This window comes from Melospiza georgiana, chromosome Z (assembly GCF_028018845.1).
Source record: "Melospiza georgiana isolate bMelGeo1 chromosome Z, bMelGeo1.pri, whole genome shotgun sequence".
Taxonomy (NCBI): domain Eukaryota; kingdom Metazoa; phylum Chordata; class Aves; order Passeriformes; family Passerellidae; genus Melospiza; species Melospiza georgiana.
In genome coordinates, this window is record NC_080465.1 from 63829553 (window position 1) to 63855111 (window position 25559).

The 25559-nt window shown below is 36.3% G+C and overlaps 1 protein-coding gene across 1 annotated transcript in view; it reads left to right on the forward strand.

Annotated features, from left to right (window-relative positions):
- Window positions 1-25089, forward strand: part of TMC1 (transmembrane channel like 1) — a 120159-nt gene extending 95070 nt beyond the window's left edge. The window contains exons 10-22 of the mRNA XM_058043936.1: window positions 2333-2431; window positions 5995-6137; window positions 8664-8808; window positions 10760-10954; window positions 12902-13081; window positions 13300-13452; window positions 14632-14760; window positions 17699-17766; window positions 19316-19555; window positions 22034-22159; window positions 23721-23799; window positions 23896-24031; window positions 24833-25089. Of these exons, the coding sequence (XP_057899919.1) occupies window positions 2333-2431; window positions 5995-6137; window positions 8664-8808; window positions 10760-10954; window positions 12902-13081; window positions 13300-13452; window positions 14632-14760; window positions 17699-17766; window positions 19316-19555; window positions 22034-22159; window positions 23721-23799; window positions 23896-24031; window positions 24833-25089 (1950 nt within the window). The remainder of the gene's footprint in view (window positions 1-2332; window positions 2432-5994; window positions 6138-8663; window positions 8809-10759; window positions 10955-12901; window positions 13082-13299; window positions 13453-14631; window positions 14761-17698; window positions 17767-19315; window positions 19556-22033; window positions 22160-23720; window positions 23800-23895; window positions 24032-24832) is intronic.
- The last annotated feature ends 470 nt before the right edge of the window (window positions 25090-25559 follow it).

Consider the following 25559-nt stretch of genomic DNA (forward strand, 5'->3'; position numbering starts at 1 on the left):
AAGAGTGGTAGATAGAGCAGATATTGGACTCAGACATAAATTACTTCTATGAAATTTAATACTTCCTATTCTTTGTAATACTTCCAAAGAAATTCAAAGATGGTTTCTCTGAGCCATCATTTTGCCCTTCTAAAAGCAGGGCTTTTATGGAAGCAAAATTATTGTGCCATCTCCCAGATTTTAATATCCCATATTCCTCTTATCTTTCTCATTTTGTAGAAGGCAGATAAGAAAGAGATAGGAATTTCCAACAACTTCCCGGCCCAGCATTTCAGTAGCATGATCCCTCCAGGTAGATGTCTACCAATTTATAGGGTTTGATGGGATTCATGATCTGATGTCATTGCAAAAATATCTCTCAATGATTTTTGAGTGGTTTTGGGAGTTAGGAGATGTCCTAGCTGACTGGATGCTGGCAAGTGTTCCGATTTTCAAGAAGGGCAAGAAGGAGAACCCTGAAAAATACAGGCCTGTCAGTCTCACTTCAGTGCCTGGTAACGTTAAGGGGAAGATTTTTCTGTGAGGTATTGAAAAATACCTGAAGAACAATGTGGCTGTTCAATGCCAACACGGCTTCATAAGAGGAAAGTCCTGCTCTTCAAAATGATGATCCTTTTATGAAAAAGTGACTCAGCCAGTTGATCAAGGGAAGCCAGTGGATGCGCTCTTTTTGGACTTCAGAAAAGCTTTCAATAGTGTCTTTCCCTCCAGGATAAAGTGTGCAGCACACAGCTGGATAAACACATCATGGAGTGGGTGAGCAACTGGCTCAGGGGTTTGACACAAAGGGTGATAGTGAATGGGGGGACATCAGACAGGTAACCTGTCACCTGTGGGGTTCCACAGGGCTGCATTCTTGGCCCTCTGATCTTCAACATCTCCTTAATGAACTCAGGAGTAGAAGGGATACTAAGCAAGTTCACAGATGATCCAAAACTGAGAAGACCTGTTGACTCCCTTGAAGGCAGAGAAGCCCTGCAGGGAGATCTCAGCAAATTACTGAAATGAGAAATCACCAACAATTTGAAGTCCAACAAGGGAAAGTGCCGGATTCTGCACTGGGGTGGGGCAAACCTGCATGCATGGTCAGACTGGGGAATGAGATGCCAGAAAGCAGCACCATGGAAGGGGACCTGTGTTTCCTGGTCAGTGACAAGTTGAACATGAGCCAGCAGTGCCCTGGCAGCCAGGAGGGCCAAGCGTGTCCTGGGGGGCATCAGGCCCAGCATTGCCAGCAAGGCAAGGGAGGGGATTGTCCTGCTCTGCTCTGCTCTGCTCTGCTCTGCTCTGCTCTGGGGCAGCCTCACCTCGAGTGCTGGGTGCAATAATATAAAACAGACATTGAGCTGTTGGAGAGTATCCAAAGGATCATGAAGGGTGTCCAGTGGAAGCTGTATGAGAAGCAGCTGAAGTCACTTGGTGAGCTCAGCCTGAAGAAGAAAAGATGAAGGAGAGACTTCATCGCAATCTACGACTTCCTCATGAGGGGAAGAGGAGGGGCAGCACTGCTCTGTGGTGACAGTGACAGGGCCCTTGAGAATGGCCTGAAGTTGTGTCAGGTGAGGTTTAGGTTACATATCAGAAAAAGATTCTTCATCCTGAGGATGGCTGGGCACTGGAACAGGCTCCCCATAGAAATGGTCACAGCTCCAAGTGTCACAGGATTCAATAAGTTTTTGGAAAATACTTTCAGGCACATGATGTGACTCTTTGAGATGATCTTTTGTAGGGCCAGGAGTTAGACTTGATAATCTTTTTGGGTCCACTTCAACTCAGCATATACTTGCATCATCATTTTGTGATCTTCCTTAGAAGCCAAAACAGAATAAATGTCCAATAGTTTTCAGGGTGAGCCTTGAAAGGACCCCTTATAGGGAGGAGATATACTGTGCCTGAACAAGCATCTTGGCAAAAGGAAGGAAAATTTCAGAATCCAAAATCTGATTCCCTAGCATCTTCCCATACTTTTCATTTGAAATATCCCAATAAAATCCACAATGCAAGAAAAATTAAAATTTTGGTCTTGTAAGATAAACACCACTCAGAGAAATATAGATGCACTTCTCTCTTGCCTTTGAATGTAAGAGGCACTGTTAGCAATCCATTGATACTAATGGAACCTTAAATTTAGAACACATCCCTGAATGCATATGCTAAGCACAGTTGCAATCAGTAATGTGAGGAGCAGTGAAAGGAATTGTAGAAGTAGGATTTTCTCATTAGGGAGTTTAGGAACATAAAACCAGTCTTTCAAAGAAATGACAACTTACTGTCCTTTCCTTTGCTGCTATTTTTCTTTAAAATATAAATGACTGTCATTTTTTGGTTTCAGGCTTTGATGGGTAAGCCATATGGCTCTTTGCCTAGAAAAACTGTCCCAAGAGCTGAAGAAGCAACTGCTATGAATTTTGCTACCCTCTGGGATTTTAGTGTAAGTGCATGATCTTCAAATATTGCATAGCCACATGACTTTTATTCACAATTACTTCATTATTTAATGCTCAGTTATTTAATATGAAGTATTTCAGGAGATAATTCACAAGAAAATTATTTTTCATATTTTTTTCACAAGCTCTCTGTATTGAGGTTTCTTTCAGACAAAACACATCATGAAGCTTGATATACACAAGCATGTCTCAGTATATGTAGCAATCCAAAGACACGTGGGGAAATATCTCAAAGTTGGTTTGTTGTTCTGGGGTAATGGGTTTCCATTTCTGAAGTGTGAATTTGGTCTTCTGCTTTTATATAATTAAGATTCTGAATTTTAAAATGCAATATGAATTAGGAAAAAAAGAAAAGAAAATACATTAAAAATAATAGTGAACTCCACATATTTTATCCCTTTGATTGCATACAATGCCAATGATGGATTCTCCTTGGATAAAAAAGCATTGGAAGCTCTTTTTAAAAACATATGTATATAACATTTTGCAGTGACTACTTCTTAAAACTTCATTTAATCTTGTGCACTACAGGTTGTGTTTTTGAGTGACAGTAAAAATAAATCTAAACATGTGGCTAGTGAGTTCGATAATGATGCTGAAATTATAAAATGAGAAAGAAAAATATCACGGAAATATTGGACAAAAAAGGAATTACAGCAACTTGAAGATTTTGCCAAGAGAATAGGCTAGAAGAGCTTTATACAGAATATCAGAACAAAGCTTGTAAAATAAATGTGTTCCAAAGAAGATGGATGAAGGCATGGTGGAAAAACAGGAAACGTTTTTAATAATTGTCAGAAATGAACTGATGGGTGTGAAGAAGAAAATACAATAAGTAACAAAAGGAGCAAATGCAAACACAATAAACATGGAATTAGGCAATGAAAGAGATGGATCCCCTGAAAGATTGAGGGGAAAAAAAACTCTTGAGGCATGTCAGATTGTCAAATATTCCCTGAAGACAATGATATCTGTGTCTTGTCATCCCTGTGCTTTAAACAGCACAGGAAATAGTACCTTTCATCTGCTAGCAACACTTGTATGCTACCAGATAATTTAGAAATAAATGATCACACATCACTGATCAATATTTTCTCCTAAACAAAACTCCAACAAAATCCAAGAACTCCAACCCCTACGTAAGGGTATTAAAAAATGCAGCAGAAAACACTGTCCCCACTAGATAAACCAACATAATGGAACCTGAGATGAGCACAGATGCTGCAGGCCTAAGGGAGGTAAAGGTTTGGTTAGCATCTGGACAAAAATTCCCACTGTGGCAAACAGTGAGAAAGGAAGCAAGTGTTTATCCACATGCCATCCCAAGTTATGTGAAACTCATGGACACTTGGAACTTGGACTGTATAAGGGGGATACCACAGAAGAATGTCTTGGGACTCCTCCACTGAGAAGACCAGGGTGAAAAGGACTGGCAGGGTGCCACATGACTCCATGTGGTGATAGTGATATCTTTACCTTTCTACTCAATCTCTCTGTCTCTCCATTCCTCTTTCTCTCTCTCTGTCTCTTACACCCTCTCACTCCCATTTCTTTCTCTCTCTGTGTGTCTCTCTCCCCCTCACACTTACCATTAACTAAAATCTGTGCTGTTGAATTCAGAGTATGGTCTCTTATGGTCACCTTATTTTGGGCAGAGACATCTGTTTATAAATGGATCATAACACATAACCACTCTCTAAGATAAGAAAATATGCTCTCAACATGCCCATTCTGCTTTCTCTTGTGCTCAATTCACATTACTGACATGGCAAAGGGAAGCATATTTGGATTGTGATATATTCTACTTGGAATTCAATTTGCACATATCGTTTTCAGATTATAATCCAGTCATAAAATATTAGAGTCTCAAGTTTTATTGCAGTAACACATTCCACCAGTAGTCTTTTATGTTAGGCTCAAGAAAGGAGTGAAAGACATCTTCCATGCACACTTCTACAGAATTGAAGTTATTTCTAATCTTACGTTGAAGTGCTGTGGAATCGACAAACTGAATGATACACAGCACAGGAATTACCCCTGACTTGCAGAGCACAGAGACTAAAAAGGCATTTTAATGATTTTGGAGATCCAAAAGGTTTTCCAGAGTGCATTAGGCTGTATTGAAACCGGGGCTAAAATGGAATTATAGGATGCTATAGGTGACCAAAAATATGCAATATACATACTATTGAATTTGAATGTGTCCTGACTGGTGTAGATGGTTTACTAGTACTTAGCAAGAAATGTGCTCCATTAGAATACTTGCCTTATTAGAGATGAGCATATTTTTATCCCTCATGCATAAGCACATCTCTCAAATCTAGTCAGAGATGAAGAAAAATGAGATATGTGGATCAAGATATTTTGAATAATATTTATGTGTGCCATATATTAATATTTAATTTTCATCTTAGAATTGTGAATTAGGTTTTCAAATAAGCCTGAGACTCATTTTCAAATAAGCATGAGACTCATTTCATGTATAGGAAAAGCTTCAATAAATCAAATGCATGTTTTGAAAAAATAAAAGAGAAAGATGTTACTAATTTTAAGGAAAGTAGGCAACTGCAAAACAAGGGTAGCAAATGGTTTTTTAATTCACCAACCCGTCCTATTACTGTGTTACTGTCAAAATTATGCATGGTTTATCCCCCAACTTTGCGGTGAAATACTACATATTGCACTTGGAATTCTTACACCCAGCTGGAGGTTTGCCACTGTTGTGCATGCACTGAGCTGTCCTGGTAAAGGCTCTGCTTTTGGCCTTCTTCTAAGAGATCAGTTCTTGCACTAACCTGAGAATTACCAGGAAGATTTAACTGTTTGATCCATGCAGACACCAGCAATTTCCTACAGTCAATAATGAACTGTTGAAATTTAGAAAAATCATCTGTCTGACCCGTAGAAGAGAGGGAAATTCATATTATGATATTTAGAAAAGAAGAGAGACTTTGAATTGCAGAGAAAGATAGTGAACTAATATTGCATTTTTTACAGCCCTAGAATCGAGTTTAAGTGTGCAAAATAATTACATACTGAATAATCTCCTATAAAATTCCCCTACCTATTGGTTATCATATATACTGAATGATCACCCAATGAACAGCAGACAACTGTTATTAGGCAAAGAAGGCATATGAGATTTTCATATCAAATTCAGGCAAATAAATTTTAGAAAGGTGAAAATGAAGTTAAAAAGATGGGATTTTATCTGCAAGTAATCTGAAAAACAATTTTTGTAAGACAGTGTGTTTCTTTCTTCACAAGAAGTATGTTGATGATGAAGTTTTGACTCATTAAATTGTAGAGGGATTGTTAATGACCAGTTCTAAAGGATTTTGAAGTTGCTACGAAATATACTATGTCTTTTTAAAATAAAGGTACTCTGTTCCTATCCTGTGAGCTTTATTATAGTGATATTTGCAACTAATTTGACTTCACTGAAATGAATGTTTTAGTATATTGCTATTGACACACTTACTGATTATATGAATTATATATAAAAGTATAACAAAGTAACATTATAATTTCTTTTCTGACTTTTCAGGGCTTTGCACAGTATTCTGTACTCTTTTATGGTTATTACAATAATCAGAGGACAATCGGGTGGCTCAAGTTCAGGATGCCTCTTTCATATTTCCTTGTTGGAGTTGGGTCTATCGGCTATAGCTTTATGATTGTCACTCGAACGTAAGTTCTCCTTGGCTGTGGAAAAAAGTACATTCAAAAAGGCAGGTAATTCCACTGTTGACCCTGGAGACTGTCTTTTTTAAAAATACAGTAATTCTAAGTACAGGACAATGCTAGACCAAGTGCAAGGTCAAAGTTCTGTAAGACATGTTCAACCTCTATTTTTTTATCTATTCTGCACCAGAAGTTCTGTTACAGTGTTGTGCAAGTGTGAATAAATCTCTACTGAAATAACAAAACAGTTCTCTCCTGAACTTCAAACTTAAAAATGAATGCATAAAGTGAGGAAAAGATCTGTCAGCCCATCTTTTTATAATACTTGGCATCCAGTAGATTTTCAGCTAAAATCCAGGAAATTCCATAATTCTACCTTCAGTGGGACTTTAAAATCTTTTATGAAGGAAGAACACAATGAAGAAGCATATGGCAAATAATTCTGCATGTAGCTCACACTCCATATAAATCCTGCCAGTTAATGTAATCTTTAATACCCTTGGTTCAAGCAAGATGACCACCTAACATAGTAGTACAAGTCTAGCAGTGATTTTATAAAAAGTCTGTTGTGAAAAAAATAAGAAGCTTGCAGTTCAAGACTCAAAGACACTTTTAAACATAGAGAAAAATGCAGTTAGTGTACTTCCATTGTTTTGTTCTCCAGCCAGTATTTTTCACTTGCATGAGCACTAGATTAATTCATGTTCTATTTTCAAATTGGCTTCCTTTGAGAAAAACCATTTGAGAAAAAAAATGTCTTCAGTCATATATAGGTATTTTTGGAGAGGAAATAAACTAGTACAATAAAATAGCAATTGATTTAGTTCAAAAATAGGTTTTTAAACATTTTTGATAAAACAACCTCCAAGATTAGAAAAGTCTTAGTCTCGGACAATTTTATTTCCATGACTCTCACTCAGACAAAAAAATAATCCTGATAGCAGGAAAACTCTGTAGATCAAAACAAAGGAATATCCTTAAGAAAAAAAAATACATTGTATGTGCTAATTTTCCATCTGACCATATGGCACTAATGATGACCAATATTTAGTTAGTCATATGAGAGTTCTTGTCATCTTCTGCTCTGTTCTGTTTCTCCAGAAATAAGCACAGTGAGCACAGAAACTAAAAGCAATGTAGCAGGAGGTGGTATAATTTCTCTGTTGTTGACTGAGAACAGAGAAAAGTTTATGTGAAAGAGATAGTGAGGACTATAAGCACTATTATTTTATTTAGGGGAAATATTTAGATGTAGGGCTCCACTCTTCAACTCTTGTAGTGTATAAAATAAAACTGAAACATTTGTGATTGCAAAGAAATTATATTCTTACCACAATGTTCAAAATTTCATTAGAAACTCTTGAGAAGGAAATGCCATAGCCTGTAAATCAGAAGCAGGGCAGACTTTATCAAGAACCTTTTGTGATGTCTGACTCTTATGGGTAAGACCAAACTTGGTACTGATTCTTGGCATCTCAGAAAGATTTTCTGTATTTACTTACTATTCTCAATCTAGATTTCAGAGCATGTATTTTACTGAACTTGAAAAAGTTCACTTGTACACAGTAGCACATAGCAGTATTATTACACATAGTAGTATTAATATTAATAATAAAGTATTAATTATTAATTAATTATTCTTAACAAATTATTATTATTATTATTATTATTATTATTATTATTATTATTATTATTAATAATAATAATAATAATAATAATGCACGATATGTACAATTTATTACATAGAATGCATTATTATTAATAGCATAGCTGTGGTGGATTATTAGGATTTAAAATAAGTGTTACATTTTCCTGACCAGAAATACTGACAACTAAGTTATGTGTATCTTATCAGCACACTCTGTCCTTGTGTTTAATGACTTCTTGAATTATGTGACAAAGTATGCAAAGAAATACTATGGTTTTTACATTAATGAAACTCCTTTATAACAGAGAGCTTTGAAGACAAGATTAAGTTTAATCTTGAGAAATACTTCTCTGAAGAAATAATCTGGTGTTTCTGGACACTGTAATAAATATTTTAATAAATGCATCAGAGATGATAGGCAAGATCATTGCTTGAGTGCTATTTTATATGTTAAAACCACTTTTTCCTCTGTCTTGTTATTTTAGAATATTTCTTATATTCTTTGTTATATGTTTTTCTTTATTCATGCATTGATTTTATTTGTTTTACAATATTGTGCTTAGTGCATTTTTCTTCTTTTTCCATTTGCAAACTCTCTGATAAAGTCTATTGCAATTCAGGACGCTCTGCACCTTTCTATTCAAGAGATGTTCTCAATATTGTTTTTTTATTAAGCTTCTTATCCAGCAGAGTTTCTCTGAGAGGTTAATGAAATACATTCATTCTTTCTCATCAAAATGTTTGTGGTGAGCTCATAAAGTGTCTAAACATTAAAATATCCATATTGCTCACTTGTTTCAGAAAAGAAGATTCATTTAAAAGTCATGCCCACAAAGCAGAACTAGTGCTAACAAAGTCTTCCTGTGTCTTTGTGTTTTCTGTAGAATGGCAAAGAATGCAAATGATGACGGTGGTGGGGATGATACTAGTTTTAATTTCAGCTGGAAAATGTTCACAAGCTGGGACTACCTGATTGGCAATCCTGAGACAGCGGATAATAAGTTTGCCTCCATCACAACAAGCTTTAAGGTAAAACAGAGTTTACTAAGGAGAGGCAATACAATTTGGCTTTCACACTGGTGTGAATCAGATGGAATTAAGGTCAAGAGTAAGATGTGCTGAGGCTCAGAAACATACTCAAATTGGCATCTGTACACCCTTCTCGATCTCTATGTCTTGCCATCAGATTTTTTTCTTTGTAATTGTGAAACAAATAACACTAGCATCTTTTGTGTTGTCTCTGCTGACGGTACCAGTTTTAGAAAACTAATTCTACTGTAAAAATAATATTTTCTTTTTTCTCATCTCTGATGGCTTCCAGTTTCTATGGTGTTTGTCTGAAAAACTTTTTTCAAAATGTTGCTCCCCTTTTGGGAACCTCACATTGTCAACTTCTCTTGTTACAGAGAAGAGATATAAGACAAATAATAGAACAATCTGTATAGGGCTATTTATCAGAAGAACTGACCTCAGAATTTTGAGTTTCTACTTGCTTTTAGGTAAAAAAATGTCTTAGTTTCAAATTAATTATAAAATATAGCCCAATATGCAATGCAATACACTGGTCTCTTTCCAGTGTATAGGGTATATTGATTTCAAGAGTAGTTGTGTAAGGAATCTGGGGCAAGATGTAAGATGCAGGGCTGTGAAAACAGTGGAGGGGATATATTCTATACATTGAATGCTAATGAATGTGTTTGTGCTGTGGGGTGGCTGGGGCACACCAGTGTAGCATGCAAAAGAAGATTTAATTTTCAATGTAACGTACGGGGAACAACAGGTGTAGTGTTGTGAGACAATAAAGAAGGTTCCAGGCTGGCACTGACAAGTGTGTGGCACTGCAGCACTGGCTGCTCTGCTCAGCTGCACTCTTCCTGTCCACAGTAGTGCCACAGCCAGCACACCCCCTTCGCCCTGCCTGCCCCCTCAGCTGCAGGCATAGCAGAGAACTGCCCTCAAGTGTAAGCAATCGAGAGAAGATTCCAAGAAAGCAAGTTTGGGAGAAATACTCATTGAAAGTGCTGAATCTTGAGCTTGCCTGCCTGCCAAATTAGAGCGGATGCTGAAAGCTATTTGGGAAAGAATACAAATCTGTCGAGAAAAAGGCTTAATTTTGAGAAATAAACTCAGGGAGATTTACTGTAATTGTTGCAAACAAGCAAGGAACCTCAGAGAGAAAGGATGAAATCTTGGCTTGAGTGAGGTCGTGGGAGTTTTGTTTGAAAGCTGTTGCAGTCTCCTGTCATTTATGTGACAAACACATGCTGTAAAAGGAGCAGGGCCATGAAAGGCAATTATTACAGTGCCAATCAGCTTCCCCTCTGAGCAACAGATCTCTAAATGAAGTCAGAAGCTGTAACAAAATTTCCTTTCATGAGGACACTCCAGACCAAAAGCTCTTTCACCTGGCAAGAGTAAAAACTGGACATTATAGTTGCCTTAGAGTCTTAATATTTATCAGTTATGATCAAGGGTAAATGTGGGGCAAACATTTTGTTGTGCAGTCTGAAGCTCTGCACTGTCCAGTTTTTTGGGGGGTTCCCACATCTTTTCATTCTTTCTGAGTTGCTGACTTTCAGAGTAAAACATTTTCCTCTTTTCTCACAAACGTGCATTTCAAAAACATGACATTTCCTTTTCTGACAGACATTTATCCTGCTGTATCACTCAACCCCATTTCACCTTGCAAGCTGAAAGAATGTGCTAGGTTTTTTGACACCATGTAAAAGTGTGAGTACAAGTGTAACAAGACTCATTGTGGGCACACTCAACAGGGGCAAAGGAAACCCAGGCAAAACTCCAGAATCTTCCAGGACCTGAACAGGATTTTATGAGACAATACACATTCATCTCAAAACATGAAGCCCAGATGTCCATTTGCATATTTGTAATTAATTTAACTGACTTCTAACAATTGAAGCCATGTGGGGCCTTGACCAATAAAGTATTGATAATATTCTTTTCTTTCTAACAAGCGCAGGAAGCAATTGTGGAGGAGCAGGAGAGCCGGAAAGAAGAAAATATTCATTTGACTCGATTCTTAAGGGTTCTTGCCAACTTCTTAGCCCTATGCACACTTGCTGGAAGTGGCTACCTCATCTTTTTTGTTGTCAGAAGATCCCAGCAATTTGCCTTGGAAGGTCTGGAGAACTACGGGTGGTGGGAAAGAAATGAAGTTCGTGCTATTTCTATAATAGATGTGGTTTGAAATTGTGTTCTTCTGCTTTGCATGTTGCCTTTTTCCCCCCAGTAGTTTAAATACTCTCTGTGGGTGGGAAATGTCTAACATAAGAATTGCTTATGTCTCTCTGCTTCCATAAAATTTCTACTTCGCTTCATTCAAATATCCCTCAGTATTTACCTTTAGCTCATTTGAGGCCTTTATATTTCCTCCTCAATGCTCTTAGGATTGTCTTCCAGACGCTTTATGGATTCTTGAGGGCTCTTCAAGGAACCCACTCTCTTCTTGCTTTTCTCCTGAGACTGGCCCAAATGGACTGATTGATCTGTGGGCACAGAGAAAGTTATTTGGGACTTCATGGATACAACTCTGCAGTGTAGCAACAGGTTGAAGCTAATGCCTTCCAGTTCCACTTGCCCTGTCCTAGTGTCCCATGCAAATTTTTTCTATGCCTAATGTTTTCCTCAAAAGCAGATGGACCCTGCCTGATAGGGGTATATAGTGAAGATGGTGATTTTATTTGCTACAGCAGTGTGCTGTTTGAAAACCTGGGAAGGTTTTACTTTGTTAGCAAAAATGCTACTGTGTGTGTTGTAAAACTAGTTTGTTACTTCAAGATTATCTTCTGAGCTGGAGTAAAGTGCATTCCTGACTTAAAGTAAGGCAAAAAGGTGTTAGCCTCACAAAGCTGGTGAGATGGGTGATGATAGAACAAGGAAAACCAATCCAGAATTTTCAACACCAAAGCCTGACTGCGAAACTAACATTAAAATATCAAATAATCCACTTCTGGAATCCAGAGAAATAGGACTGTTGAGAGTGGATTAATTTAGTTGTTATCACATTTTATTTTGATAGGAAAGAAAAAATTGTGTACAAAACTTGATTTAAGGCAACCCAAGCTCTGAGACAATGGAGCTTGGAGAAATTCAGCTTTCTCTCAGTTTAAAGGTGTGGTAACAGATTTGTACTAACAGGAACTGAGCTACCAAAGGCTGTTATATATTTGTTTATGCTTTAATCTGGAAAGTAGGTAACATTTGTCTTTATGTTCATAGTTTTGCTTTTGTTTCTGTAATAAAAATATGCTTCTAAGGTGACAGAACTAAGATCTGGAGCAGTGTCTCTAAAGCAGAGTGGATAAAACAATACTGACATTATTTGGCTAAAAATTTTTCCCATTGACAGGTAATTAACATATTTGTGAGTACAAAACATTGCCCTTGATTGGATATTAATATTTTAATTGCAAATATATTTCACTTCTGGGTGAAATCCACACATTTTTCTTATTCTATAGATCGAGTTTTCTTATGTTTGCATCATTAATATATGAATTGAGGATTTGATCAGAAAAAACCCCCAACACCTAATGTACAATTTTAAGTTTAAAAAAAGTGCAGTTCCTATTTACAAGGAAGAAGCAAGCTCTAAAAATTTAAATTCTTCATGAAAGTATTGATCTGCTTTTGTAGAAAATTTCATTACACTAGAGTCATTAAGGAATTGAACACAGTTTATATGTGATGGAGAAATCCTGGGTAAATATATTTTTTGCCATGTGTTCCTGAAGTTCACAGCAAAATAGCGGGATGCTGATGAATTTGTGGAAAAGACATTTTTCTCTCTGACTCCCCTTCTCTCTCTTTAATGTTGTAAATTTTTTTATCTCCCTCTCCATATCAGCAGTTCCTAGTTCTGTCAGAACACAGTTCAGATACAATTGTCTAGTGAGTCATGGAATAGGGAATTAGTGGAAAGAGGCAGACTGGGACTGTGTGTGGATTTCATCAACTTGTGATACTCAGAGTGGATTTTGGTTTTTATTAAATCAAATACCAAATAAAAAGAAGTAATGGAAATATATTTTTTACCCAAATCAGAATTAATAGAATAATTTGTCTCTAACATTTCATTGTAAACTTTTTTCCTCCTCCTCAGGTGAACACGGTTATGTCACTTTTAGGAATGTTCTGTCCAACTTTATTTGATGTAATCAGTTCTCTGGAAAATTACCACCCTCGAATAGCTCTAAGATGGCAGCTGGGAAGAATCTTTGCTCTTTTCCTTGGCAATCTCTACACTTTCATTATTGCCCTAATGGATGAAATCAACCTCAAGGCAAGATATTTTCTTCCCTTCACTATGTTTGACAGGTTGCTGGGCAACACTGAAGCACTCCAGTCAGCCACAGACACATCAGTGAAAGGCATTCTTTTATTTCTGTTCTGCAAATTGCATTTACCTAAGTTAGCAATGGGAATTTTGGGATAGACAATCTTGAGGGCTGGTAACAAGCTCATGTTGATTCTTTTCCCCCAATTTATTTCTTTACTTAGCTGGAAGAAGAAAAGATAGTCAAATACAACATGACAATATGGGAAGCCAGTCTGTACAATGGTACTATTCCAGAGAATTCAACTGCTCCTCCAATACAGGTGGATCCTGCTGATGTCCCCAGAGGACCATGTTGGGAAACAATGGTAGGACAGGTAATGTAGCTTCTTGGAGCTCAGATTTGAAAACAGATCATACAGTCTCTTACACGATATGATATCTAAATCCTCTTTGTTTTGGCTAACAAGTGAGACAATGTGAGGAGAAGCAGATGTGGGACTTTCTGTTGATCTAAAAGTTTTTTTAAAATTATTTTATTTTCTTTGAATCCTCTCTAAGAGGAAATTCTTTCTTCTGTTAGTTGATAGAATGGAAAGCATTTATTTTTTCCCTCTCCCCTCCTCTATCCCCTAATTTCTTTTTATGTTCCTGATGCCATCTTTGCCTTGCTTGTCTACTAATTTTGAAAAAATAAAGGAGTAACTCAAAAGAGACATGTATGTAAGACAGGTCTTACAACAGTATGCTTTTGAGAAGACATCTCTGTCTTTAGCCAAATATAATAATGCCAAAGGACAATAAAAGTTTAGCGGAAAATCTGCTCAAATATTTTGTTGGATTCAGTTTGACACTCATTCTTATTGACCCACTAATCTAAAATACGGTTTCCAAACAGTTTTCTAACCTACCCTTTTCCTCTATTTGATCCTACTACATTGCTGTTGATTTGTCCATGACAACAAGCTCAATATTGAATAAATTTTGTTATTTCTCTACCACTCTGACAATCTGTCCTCCTAAATGAATAAATCTCTAGCAGGGACCATAAAGGCAGAAAAATCAGCCCCTCTATTTTCAATGATGCTGAATAAGAAGTTAAAGCACCAAATGCTCATAACTGAAACAATTTTACCCTTATTTTCATATCAGGGAGAGTAACAGCTTTCTGGGCTGTCAGGGTGAGGCCTGTTACAGGAGGTTTTAGTGAAACATAAAAAGCCTAAAATAAAAGTAGAGGCTCATATGAGGATTTGCATTTGGATTTTCTTGCTTTCTCTCCATATCCACTGGACATTGAAACTCTTTGAGAAAGAAGACATTCACTTTTTTATTTTTCATTTTTAATCTTCTCAAAGAAGTCAAAAGCAGTTTAAGCACTCTAGAAAATGAGGGGCAGTAGTTCTAGCACATTCAGTGCTAGAATCAGTGAATGCAGGAAAGTTGTCCATGTTGGAGCAGGATAAACACAATTAAAGATCGAGTACAGTAATTAATTATTATTGTAACTAATAATTGCTTAAATGTATTCTTAAAAGAGAATATTGCTCTAACAGGAATTTGTGCGCCTGACAGTCTCTGACATGATGACAACATACATCACAATTCTAATCGGCGATTTTTTGAGAGCTGTCTTTGTTAGATTTTTCAATTATTGCTGGTGCTGGGATTTGGAGTACGGATTTGTAAGTATCTGATTTTAAATGTCTTTGCTATTCATCACTTCACAATTTAGTAACAAAGTTCATTTTCCTTTCAATGCTATAGAGTTAACTTTGGTTAGATACACCAACTTCAAAATCCCTGAACTACATGGTGTTAGTTTTTTTTGCATTTTGCTTATGTCTTAATATTTTTCTTCTTCTTTAGACTTTGGTAACTTTAGGACTTCTGTAATTTATTTTATTTTATAAGAGCAAATTTTATTTTCTTTGTATGAACACACATTTTTCCACACATATACTATTTGAATATTTCACAGGATATAATCTCATTCATTGGATAGGGTCTTAAAGCACATAGTTCTTGTGGAGAAAAATATGAAAGATCCTGTTCCAGAAGTATTATTATATGTATAAATATATATACATATAGATACATAGATATATCTGTATTTCATTAGAATTAGTTTAGCTGATGTAAAATTAGTAAGGCCCATAACATAAGCAGGCATAGAACTCTTCACGTGGGAGTTGAGACTTGCCGTCTCACACGGACTTGATCCAAGTCAAATTTGTCAGCTACTTATGCTTTCAGGGTCTCATGCTGTTTTTAATCTTTTAAGTAATAGTCATGGTATTGTCAGAGCTTGTGAAACTCCTGGAGCCTGTTTTGTACTTACTGAGAAGTACAGAAAAAGGCTACATAATTTAAGACTATCAAGGGTGTCTCTACATAAGCAGTCATAGTTGTAATTTTCACCTTCTTTTGTCAGAATTTTATTTTCACACATGTAAAAAATTCTCACATTGCTAGGAATTGCATCTTGGGAAATCCCAGTTTTCCAGAGGAAGTGAAAGTTGTCATATTTTCTGTTAAAAACTCTTGCTTCTGGTGCAGCAATCTCATTCTTGCTGACTCCCATGAAATTTCAGCATTATTTTTATGTTTTACCTTCCAGCAGGACTAGTGTGGGGATGGATACAAAGACTGCCAGTTAGTTAGGTTGTAGCCAAACAGGTAGTAACTGTTGCAATATCAAAATGAAATGGAAAGAGTTTGAATCTAGCATGAACAGAAAAATTGGCAACAACATATCTGCTTGTAGGGGATCCTGAAACCATTTTATAATTGGCATTTTTATTTGGCAGTATATAGGAATGTCTGTAATGTTCTGGTCCATTGTGGTCCCCAGGTCCAGTAAGCTGCCTGAAACAACAGCTGGAAGTGGAAGTTGAAACTGGAAATCACTTAATTTCTGGAAACTAGCTCATTTGAAAATCTTCCTTAGGAAGTAGCTATACCTGTGTCTCTGTGGTTAGTGGCCATGGATATATATCCATTAATTTTAAGCCTTTTGCTACAAGAAAAATATTTTTGATGATCAAGATCTCCTTCGGTGAAGAATTCCAGAGATCAACTTGCATGTTGTGTGGGAAGACCTTATTTTTATTTGTTTAAAAGTTGGATTTCAAATTATTTAATCTGTTAATGCTAGCACCTATGTTAAAAAAAGTAGTCATACATTATTTGATTCTCTATGATCTTATTAATATCTCCATGTTTTGTTTGATATTCTAACCTATAAAGATCTCTTTAGTCAACTGCTTTTCAAGTGTAATATTAGTAATCTCTTTAATTATTCCCCTTATGTTAGCAGATTCATAAATACATGTGATATAAATATATCACCTCACTGTAAACATATATATATGTGTATATGCATAAAATTACACAGAAAAAGTGCAGAAACTTCAGATATTCCAACAGCACAGCACAGTACAAGTCAAAATTCTGGCTTTAATTGAAGACTTCAGTAGAATGACTTTGTCTTGTTTCAGCTGTAAGGGAATTGTTATTTTTGCATCTCATGCCCCTCTTATCTTCTATCGGTTATCAATATAATGAATAACTGGAATATATGTATTATTCATGGTCTTTTTGTCCATCATTGTGATGAATCATGCAAGACACCTGTTACCATGTATAAATAGATAAATAATATTTATAAATAAATAAATAATATATTTGAAACAGACATTCAGGTAAAAACAAAACATTGAAACCCATCAATTTCTTAGCAGGAAGTTTTGATCTGGTGCATATGGACACAGAATAACATCTGTTGCCTTTCAATCGTTGCTTAAATTCAGTGTATCCAGTGTTTACAGCTGGAAATTTTAATAAATAAGAAATAAATAATTAAGGTAGAAGAAGATATTAGTAAGTGATTAAAGATTTGAGAAACCAGAATGAAGGGTCAAATTATTAGTTCAGAAATAAAAGACTAAACAATTTTTATGGTATTTATGTCTCCATACTGGAAACAAAAATGTATGATACAGGGCTTTCTTCAGCAAAGAAAGAGATAATGAGACCCCATAAAGTTCTTAAAGTTCTGAATCCTAAAGGAAGAATTAGAATCAAATACTCAAACTAGAAATAAGGTATCCATAAAAGAAAATGATTGGCAACCTCTATCAATGTTAAAAGGAAAACTAAAGTGCAATTGCTGGAATATGAAAAAGAAAAGAAACATAGTGCAAGAGTTCAATTGGGTATTAAATCAATTAAAGCACATTCATCACATGAAATTTCACTGCTGCTGCTGTACTGGAGGACAAAGTATTTTGACAACCAGAGGCCACTCCAATGGAAATTTTCTGAATTGTTGCTTTAAAATTTACCCAGTACCCAGAATGATTCTGAATTTTCCATTAACACCTGCCTCTGAATAAATGTTGGAAAGATTTTCAGTAAAATGCTGAAAACTATATTAGAGACTACCTTGTAGCCTTGAGTTATATAATTTATTTCCTGATTCACTGATAAGATGCAACAGGAAGCCTTGCACCATGATGCCAGTGTGGCGCTGCTTCTCAAAGTGACAGTCTTCATCTGCTCTAACTCATTTCAAAACACTTTGTGCAAACCTAATGAAAACATCTGTATAATTTTTTTCAGCCATCATACTCTGAGTTTGATATAAGTGGCAACGTGCTGGGACTGATCTTTAACCAAGGCATGATCTGGTAGGTGTGGCAAAGCATGTTGTATCTGCAGGATGGAGGGATTTATCTGTATCTGTGAAGGATTTTTCTGAAATCCTGACCCTATCCCATTTCTTTAATCTGATGGAAGTATATGCCATATATAAACCAAACTCTGGTACATTGCAATCAGTTGGAACAATTCAAAACTAGTTATGGACTGAGATTATTGGACCACATATATCAGGATTTTACACTGAGTTGATAAGACCAACCAGTAAAAATCTGCATAGATTAAATTTACGCTTTTGGTCAATGACTGCTTGCTGTAGTGTTCTGCCTTGAAATTTAGCCTTTCAGTGAACCTTACCATTCTTTTCCCCTGTTCCTATGCAAAAAGGCCTTAAAGCAAATGTATTTATACTTATCTCTGCAGTCACATGAATCTAAAAAATGCTACTGCTGCAGCATTGCTCCTCAGATGTAGAGGAGGAAAGGTGTAGATTTTCATTCTATTTTTGGACTTTGCTTGACTGGTAAAGAACACTAGCATGTAGCGTCCTCATGTAACATGCTCAGTCTTCCTCAGGTCTCTGCAAGCATTTGACTTCTCAGCTCTTGTTAAGGCCTAATTTTTTACATTTAATATAACTTGGCTGATCAGACTTTTGTGTGGTAAAGGCCGTCCCTTCAGTAAAGCCCTTTATCTTTTCATTTAAGATACATGAAAAGAGGAAGAGGATACATTAATATAATAAAGCCTGTCATTCTTCTGTACTCAGAAGGTCTTTCCAACCCTAATGTAAATATATTTCCTGTTTCCAAATAGAATGTCTGAGGCACTCAGGGGCAAAGCAGCTTAGCTTGCTCACCTTGTCACCTCATCACAAGAGCAAGGACTAAGGAAGAAGCAGGTTCCCAATCTCTTGTATTCTGTACTATTTGGCCAGGAAAATTAATTTAGATGCTCTTCAGTCAGCGTGACATAAGAAACAAAGTGTGATGAAATAAAAAGTTGTCAAATATTTCGGTGTCATAACCATGCAACCATATATAATAAGGAAAAAAGCCATATTTAACAGAGTCAATAAACAGATTGTTGGCATGAAGCACTAAATTAACCCAGCAACAGCAGCTAAAATAAATGTAAATCAAGCAAAAAAAATATCCTTCAAAAAAAAGTGCTGGTATATCAATAAAAATAATAAATTATGAATGAAATAATTTTGTTTATACCTAGTTGTAGGAATTGGTCATACCTAGTTTTTAAAAAAAGGCTACCCTTTTTTGACACAACACAAGCAAGATGTTACCTGGAAAAATTAAGAGTGAATAACATTTCACCAAGTCCTCACTTAATTTGCAGAGAAAGAGAACTTTGAAACAAAGTTCATAGAGATAATTCTCTTTGTACTCATTCAGCCTTTTTAAAAAAAGAGAAAAGACCAGTTTTAAAACCCCATAAAGCTGGCTATATGAATTTCTAAGGGCACAGTCTGCAAAGCATATTGACAGAGGGAATCTGTGGCATACTTGGAAAGATAGAAGTCCTATAAATAGTGGTTATTTTATTTATTTGCTTCTCTTCTAGGATGGGATCTTTTTATGCTCCATGTCTCCCAGCAATCAATGTGTTCCGCCTCCACACATCAATGTATCTGCAGTGCTGGGCAGTGATGTGCTGCAACGTGCCCCAGGAACGAGTCTTCAAGGCTTCCAGATCCAATAACTTCTACATGGCCATGCTGCTTTTCATCCTTTTTCTCTCCACACTGCCTGCTGTGTACACCATTGTCTCCATCCCACCATCTTTTGACTGTGGTCCTTTCAGGTTCTTTGCATTTTACCTCCATCTTTTGCAATTGTAATGACCTGCTTCCACACATCACAAAGAATGATGCAGTAATGAAAAAGTGCCTCTATAATAAGCATTAGCACCTGATAGGCTGAGTGTTTAATTGAGATGCATTTCTCATTGAGGATAACTCCCAAAGCAGGAATCTTGGAAAACTGACTAATTCTTTAGCAAGTTTTATCTGAGGTGTAGAACAGAAAAGCTTTTCTTTTTGTCAATTTCAATGAAAAAAAAATTACTGCTGCAATGAAGAAAAATTATTCTTATGGAGTAGAGCAGTGACCTGCTGTGTTTGAAAGAGACAGTTTTCAGGAAATATCTGTATGCCCTGTATGAAGGGCAGATCAGAATGCCTGAGGGTGTGATAAATATACAGTGGTTCAGTCTTTGCCTTGCCTCTCTCCAGAATTTCATGAGTCTGTACTAACGCTGTGAAAGCTGAATTTGTTTCTGAAGTCTTCAAGGCCTCCATAGTCATGGATATTTTCTAAACATCTAGGCGGGCCCTGCAAACACATCTTGAATTCAACGTAGTTTAGACTTTGCCACACTTTCTCCTTCTGTGCACAGTACCTGGAAAGTCTAGAATCATTTGAATCATCTTTACCTGCCAGGTAGCATGAGATAAATTTATAATGAGTTGTCTCACTTGACAACAGACAAGACAAGAAATTAAAAATTTTAAAAATCTTTTGCCTTTATTTTTGAACAAAATATTAACACAGCAAGAGTGGGAGGACTGTAAAAGAGGCATTCTGGTTGCAAAGGAAAGGTTTAAATAATACATTACTGTTGTAAAATGACATCTGTGTGATCCCCAGTGCACTTTGTAAAGGAGCAGAAGTCTCACCACATTAAATTTGGTGAAAGGCAGAATAACAGAGATTGTCATTGTAATAGTCAGAGGTAGCTAAAAGAGGGAACCACAAGACATGACAAAAATTCTGATGACACAGAAAATTGTTTGAATTTAGAGAAGAATTTACAACAAAATAAGAGATACACATTAAGATTTTTATTGAGGCTAGCGAAAATATATTGAAGGAAATATTTGAGGTCAGATCTCAGTAGCAGTAGGTATTGAATTGGGTATTAACTAAATGGTGAGATTACTCTTCAAAATGAGGATAATTCTTGCCACTTTTTCTCTGTCATATTCTTCATCAAAAACTGAAATCTTCAATGCAACTTTTGATGAGGAGCACTTGAAACTGATAAAGGTTCATTCAGCCTCAGTATAGGTAACGCTACAGTGGAATAGCCAGTGAATAAATACTGGTAGAGCGTTCTTCTACATTTAAAAATCAAAATATTTTCCTGATGGTAACTCAGTGTCCCATCCTTTTTGAAATTTGTGAATCATTCAGGGTTTAGTTTTGGTTTGGGTTTTTTTTTAAATTATAGTCCATTCATTAAAGCAACATACACAATTCAACAGAGACCTGTCAGGGGTAGGGAAGAAAGGACAGAATTAGCAACAGAGCAGCAGAAAAAGCTTTGTGCATGCTGAAGAGCATGAGGAGAGCTGAGAATGGAATTTCTCACCTACTGTGAGTGGGTAGGGCAAATAAAGAGAAAGAAGAGAAGAATTTCACCTGCAAAATTTTAATATTAATTGGAAGAAAGTAAACATTGAAAATGAGTTTAGAAAAACACCCATTTGTAAGAAAATCTTTACCAGACTGAAAAGCAGTGACAGAAAACTTCAATGACTGGACAGTCACATGGCAATTTGGTGACAATTCCTACAACTAAGTAAAACTACTAATTAGAATTGATACACAGAGACCCATTCTACCAGTCTTGTCCAGGTTAAAAATGACAAACTTCTGTGCCCTGAGGCATAGAAAAAGGCAAAATAAGCAGAAGGGGATTTTCAGAACATCTATTGATACACTTCCGAAGGAAAATCGTCTAAGGAGAAAATAACTTAATATATAAGCTTGAACAATTACATATGAAGGTAACTAGATTGCTGCAACAGCAGCAAAAATATCCTGAAAAACAGCCACTGACTCATGTAGCATTGGTCACACTCCAAAGAGAGAGGAGAACTGGGTGGAACAAAGAATAATTGCAGACCACTTTTTGCTTGTCAAACATAAAAACCAGGATTTTAATGTTTTCCCCCATGTCTTCATAGAGCACAAATAATGCTTTGTTCGTTGGTTGGTGGTATGGAGTTCACAACTCATACACTGATTCACTGAGGAATAATTTGGGTGGCAACCTGGCAAAATCTATTAGCATACAATAAGAATTTTGGTGTCTTTTTCCCCCCATAGAATACATAAGTACTACTTTAAACAATATTCCCTCCAGAGTGTAAAGTTTAAATAATGTTAACATACCTTATATTATCCTTTTTCCAGGTTTGATGTGACATGATTAGCTTATATATTCGTGGTTGCCATAATAATTGTATATGATATTGTCAACTTTTCTGTTTAATAGTGGGAAGACTAGAATGTATGAAGTCATTTCAGAAACTCTGGAGCACGACTTTCCTTCCTGGTTTGGGAAGGTATTTGGTTATGCCTCTAACCCTGGACTTATCCTACCCTTTATATTGTTGATGGTGTACGTACAGAATATTAACTCAATGCTTGCTGTGTCTAAGGTCCGATAAGTTTCTTTCTCTCTGAATCATCACTGCCTGAATATCTAAGAAATGCAGCAGTAATTGTGCAGTGATGAGAGACTTGAACAATTCATGAATCTTTTCTTTGAACACACTTAATGCACATTTGCAGAAAGGTTGATATCTCTTTTCTGTTCAATGGTGTCTTTTTTGTTTAGTTATGCTTTTAAAAAATGTTGTTCCTACCACAAAAGATAGAAAACTATTAAAATGCAAAAGGCCCATAGGGAATTTGTAATGCTGTGACATTGATCATCTTGTCCAGAATGCAGAACAACTCATTATAAATCTTTAGCAATTTCAATAGAAATATGAACATCATGGAGCAAAGTTATTCTCAGTAACTTTCAGTGAACCTGATCTTCAGTGCCTTAACACCATACTCTATACTATTAGGACAGGGACGTGAGACAGAGTTTTGGAGACTGTGAAACAAGGCTAGTAGAGGTTTTTGTGAATAATTCAGTAATTGGTAAAGAAAATGGCCTTGGAATATTTGCTCTTGGAGATTTTATTGAGTTCTATTTTATCATGGCATTTAACTTGCTTGATAGGGTTATTATATTGGGTATTTAGCATACTGCTGAACTAAAATTTAATTCTGTACAAATATACACTGGGATTTAACTTTGCATTGCAGAACTCCAAGTAAATGTAGACATTACAGAACACAATATAAATTATAGAAGGATTTTATATGAGCAATATAAAATATTGAGATGAAATTTTGTAAAGGTTCACTTGATGCCATATTCTATTTTAACCCTTAGCTGTAAAGGATAAGGACACTAAAAATAAACTGAAGAAAAAAAAGAAAGAGGAAAAATACAAGGCAAAATCAGGCAAAGCAGAGGAAACAGCATGTGCTGATTAATTATTTACTTCTTATGTCAATTAAAGACTTCATAGCAGATGTTTTCGTATTAAATCAGAATAGTGAAAATTACTAATTTCATAAAGTTGTTAAAATACTAATTCTATACGCTGAAAAATGAAAATATTATGTTTTTTCTTAGAAGAAGAAGCAAGTAATAACTGGAAAAAACAAAAGGAATGTGATTTTGGTTGTTTTCTTGACAGTATTTCCAATTGTTTACTATATTTGTTGAGGAGTTTTCATAAATATGATTTACTAATTTTTAAGGTATGTCATGAGACTTAGTTAACTTTTTTAAGGTATTCTATAGAAGTAATTTCAGAGTTAAATACCACTTAATGAAACATATTTCTTAAATACTGTAAGATTAAATGTAGAATATTAATGGATAGAATAATTTCTTTCATTTTCCCCCCTGAAATAACAGTGCCTTCTGAAGAAGGAATAATGTAAGGAAGCACATTGGTCATTGTAGTTCAAAATACTAGTATTGATTAAGCACAATAAATGAGAAAAAGATACAGGCCTTATATTATCACAACTGTAATGGTTGCTAAAGGAATGTTCTCAGTCTTTCTAATTAAATCATTGTCTAACAAGAAACTATTATTTTTTAAATTTAGCCTGAGCCTTTATTATCTCAACGCAACCTCCAAATCCTACAAGGAAGCTAACTTGGAACTTAAAAAGAAGTTACAAAGTGTAAGAATAGAGAATTACTGATTTCTTTGTATTTTACTAAATACTAGAGGGACTCTTGGGGTCACTGAAAAATGTCATCTCTCTCCCTATCATTAGCAAGCAGAAGAAAATAAAAGAAGAAATAAACAAAAAGCACAAAAATCAAATGAACAAGAGGAAAATCCATTTGAGACCGAACCGCCACCAGCAAAGCCTAAAGGAGACAAGCAAGATGAGTCCACTCCAAACAATGGTAAGAATTGGTCTGAATGTCTCATAATGAGTAATTCCTGCATGTGTGATCCTTTGCTATAATCTCCTGAAACACCTTCATGATACTGAATCACAAGTATTAGCCTATTTCTTTCTTTGGCTTGTTTAAGAAATACTGCAACATTATTCCGTACCTAGCAACATTAAAGTAAAAAGCTGAACTATATTGAAGTGAAAATCACAACCCTGCTGAAAAAAGCCTGGTCTAAGTGCCAGTGATCCTTCTTATCTATCACACACCAGTCAAAGTCTACATCTTCTACATTTCTGTTGTGTTTCGTCGATGCAGAACTATGTAGGAAAGTATTTATCACCAGTGCCAGGTTCATCTGGAGAAGGTGTGGTAAGAACATATTAAGCAACTCTTATCAGAAAGCCTGGCTGGGGCAGGTGGGTGTCAGTCTGTCCTGAGGGATTTTGCTGACTGTTTCTTTTCCCTCTTCATGCACACATGCCCTACAGCCACTAAACAGCGTCAAGCCTAGGAGGGAAACCCAGGTGAGAGATGATTGTCTTTGGAAGAGCCAGGTGTAATTACTGCCTTCATTGATAGACAAAGTGCATTTTGACAAATTGCCCACATACCCACATGGGAGCCTTGCAGAAAAAATGGATGGAAAATACAGAAAAAGGTCATGAAGGAGCATTAGCCCAGGTTTTGTAGGGGAAACCCAGACTTTCTAATGCAATCTAGGATAGTCAGGCAGCTGCTGGATTTCCCTGTCAGGGAGTTCGGATTTGTATGATCATTTGTTAATTCTGTCCTCCAAACATATTTCAGACAACAAGAAAGGACAGGATGGCAATGGATCAAAGACAGGCCAGCCACAAGAAACCAGCTCCTCTCAGCATCCTGGCCCTGTGCTGAACGGCCACTATCCTCCACAGAGCCGAGGAGGAAACCTTCCTCCACCATCCATAGCTGTGACAAGGCCACCCGGGCCCAGAGGGCCTAGAATGCCAGGCTATCCACCTGGAAATCCTTGCCTTCCAGGGATGCAGCCAGGAATGCCTAGGGGCCCTCCCATGTACAGATAAGGAGTCTTAAGAACATATAAGAAAACATTGAAGGATAGAAGTGTGGTCCTAAACCCACCACCCTCCTGTAAGAGCAGAACCTTGCTATGTTTGTCATAAGCCTTCATGTGCATAGAAGAGGCCCATGTGCTTCAGTTTTCTGCAGTATGGGAGCATCACAAGAAAACGTGGCATATATCTTCTTGCATTTGAAGGCATTGTGAAAATGTGTTGTCTGTATCAATAAATTGCTAAAATTACAGATTTTTATTGGGGATACTTGTTAGAATAGTGGAGAACAATTTGTATTCAGCTGACTTTTTTTAAAAGCTTGAAATTTTGTCCCTAATATCTTTTCCTTTTCCAAAGAAGAACATTTCACTGAAAGCACAGCTTTGTATAAAGCCTATGAGAGTCAGGTAGACCTTGCATGTATCTTGTCCTCTGCATCTCAAATATGCTTAGCCAAAGATTTCAGATTGTACATGGGG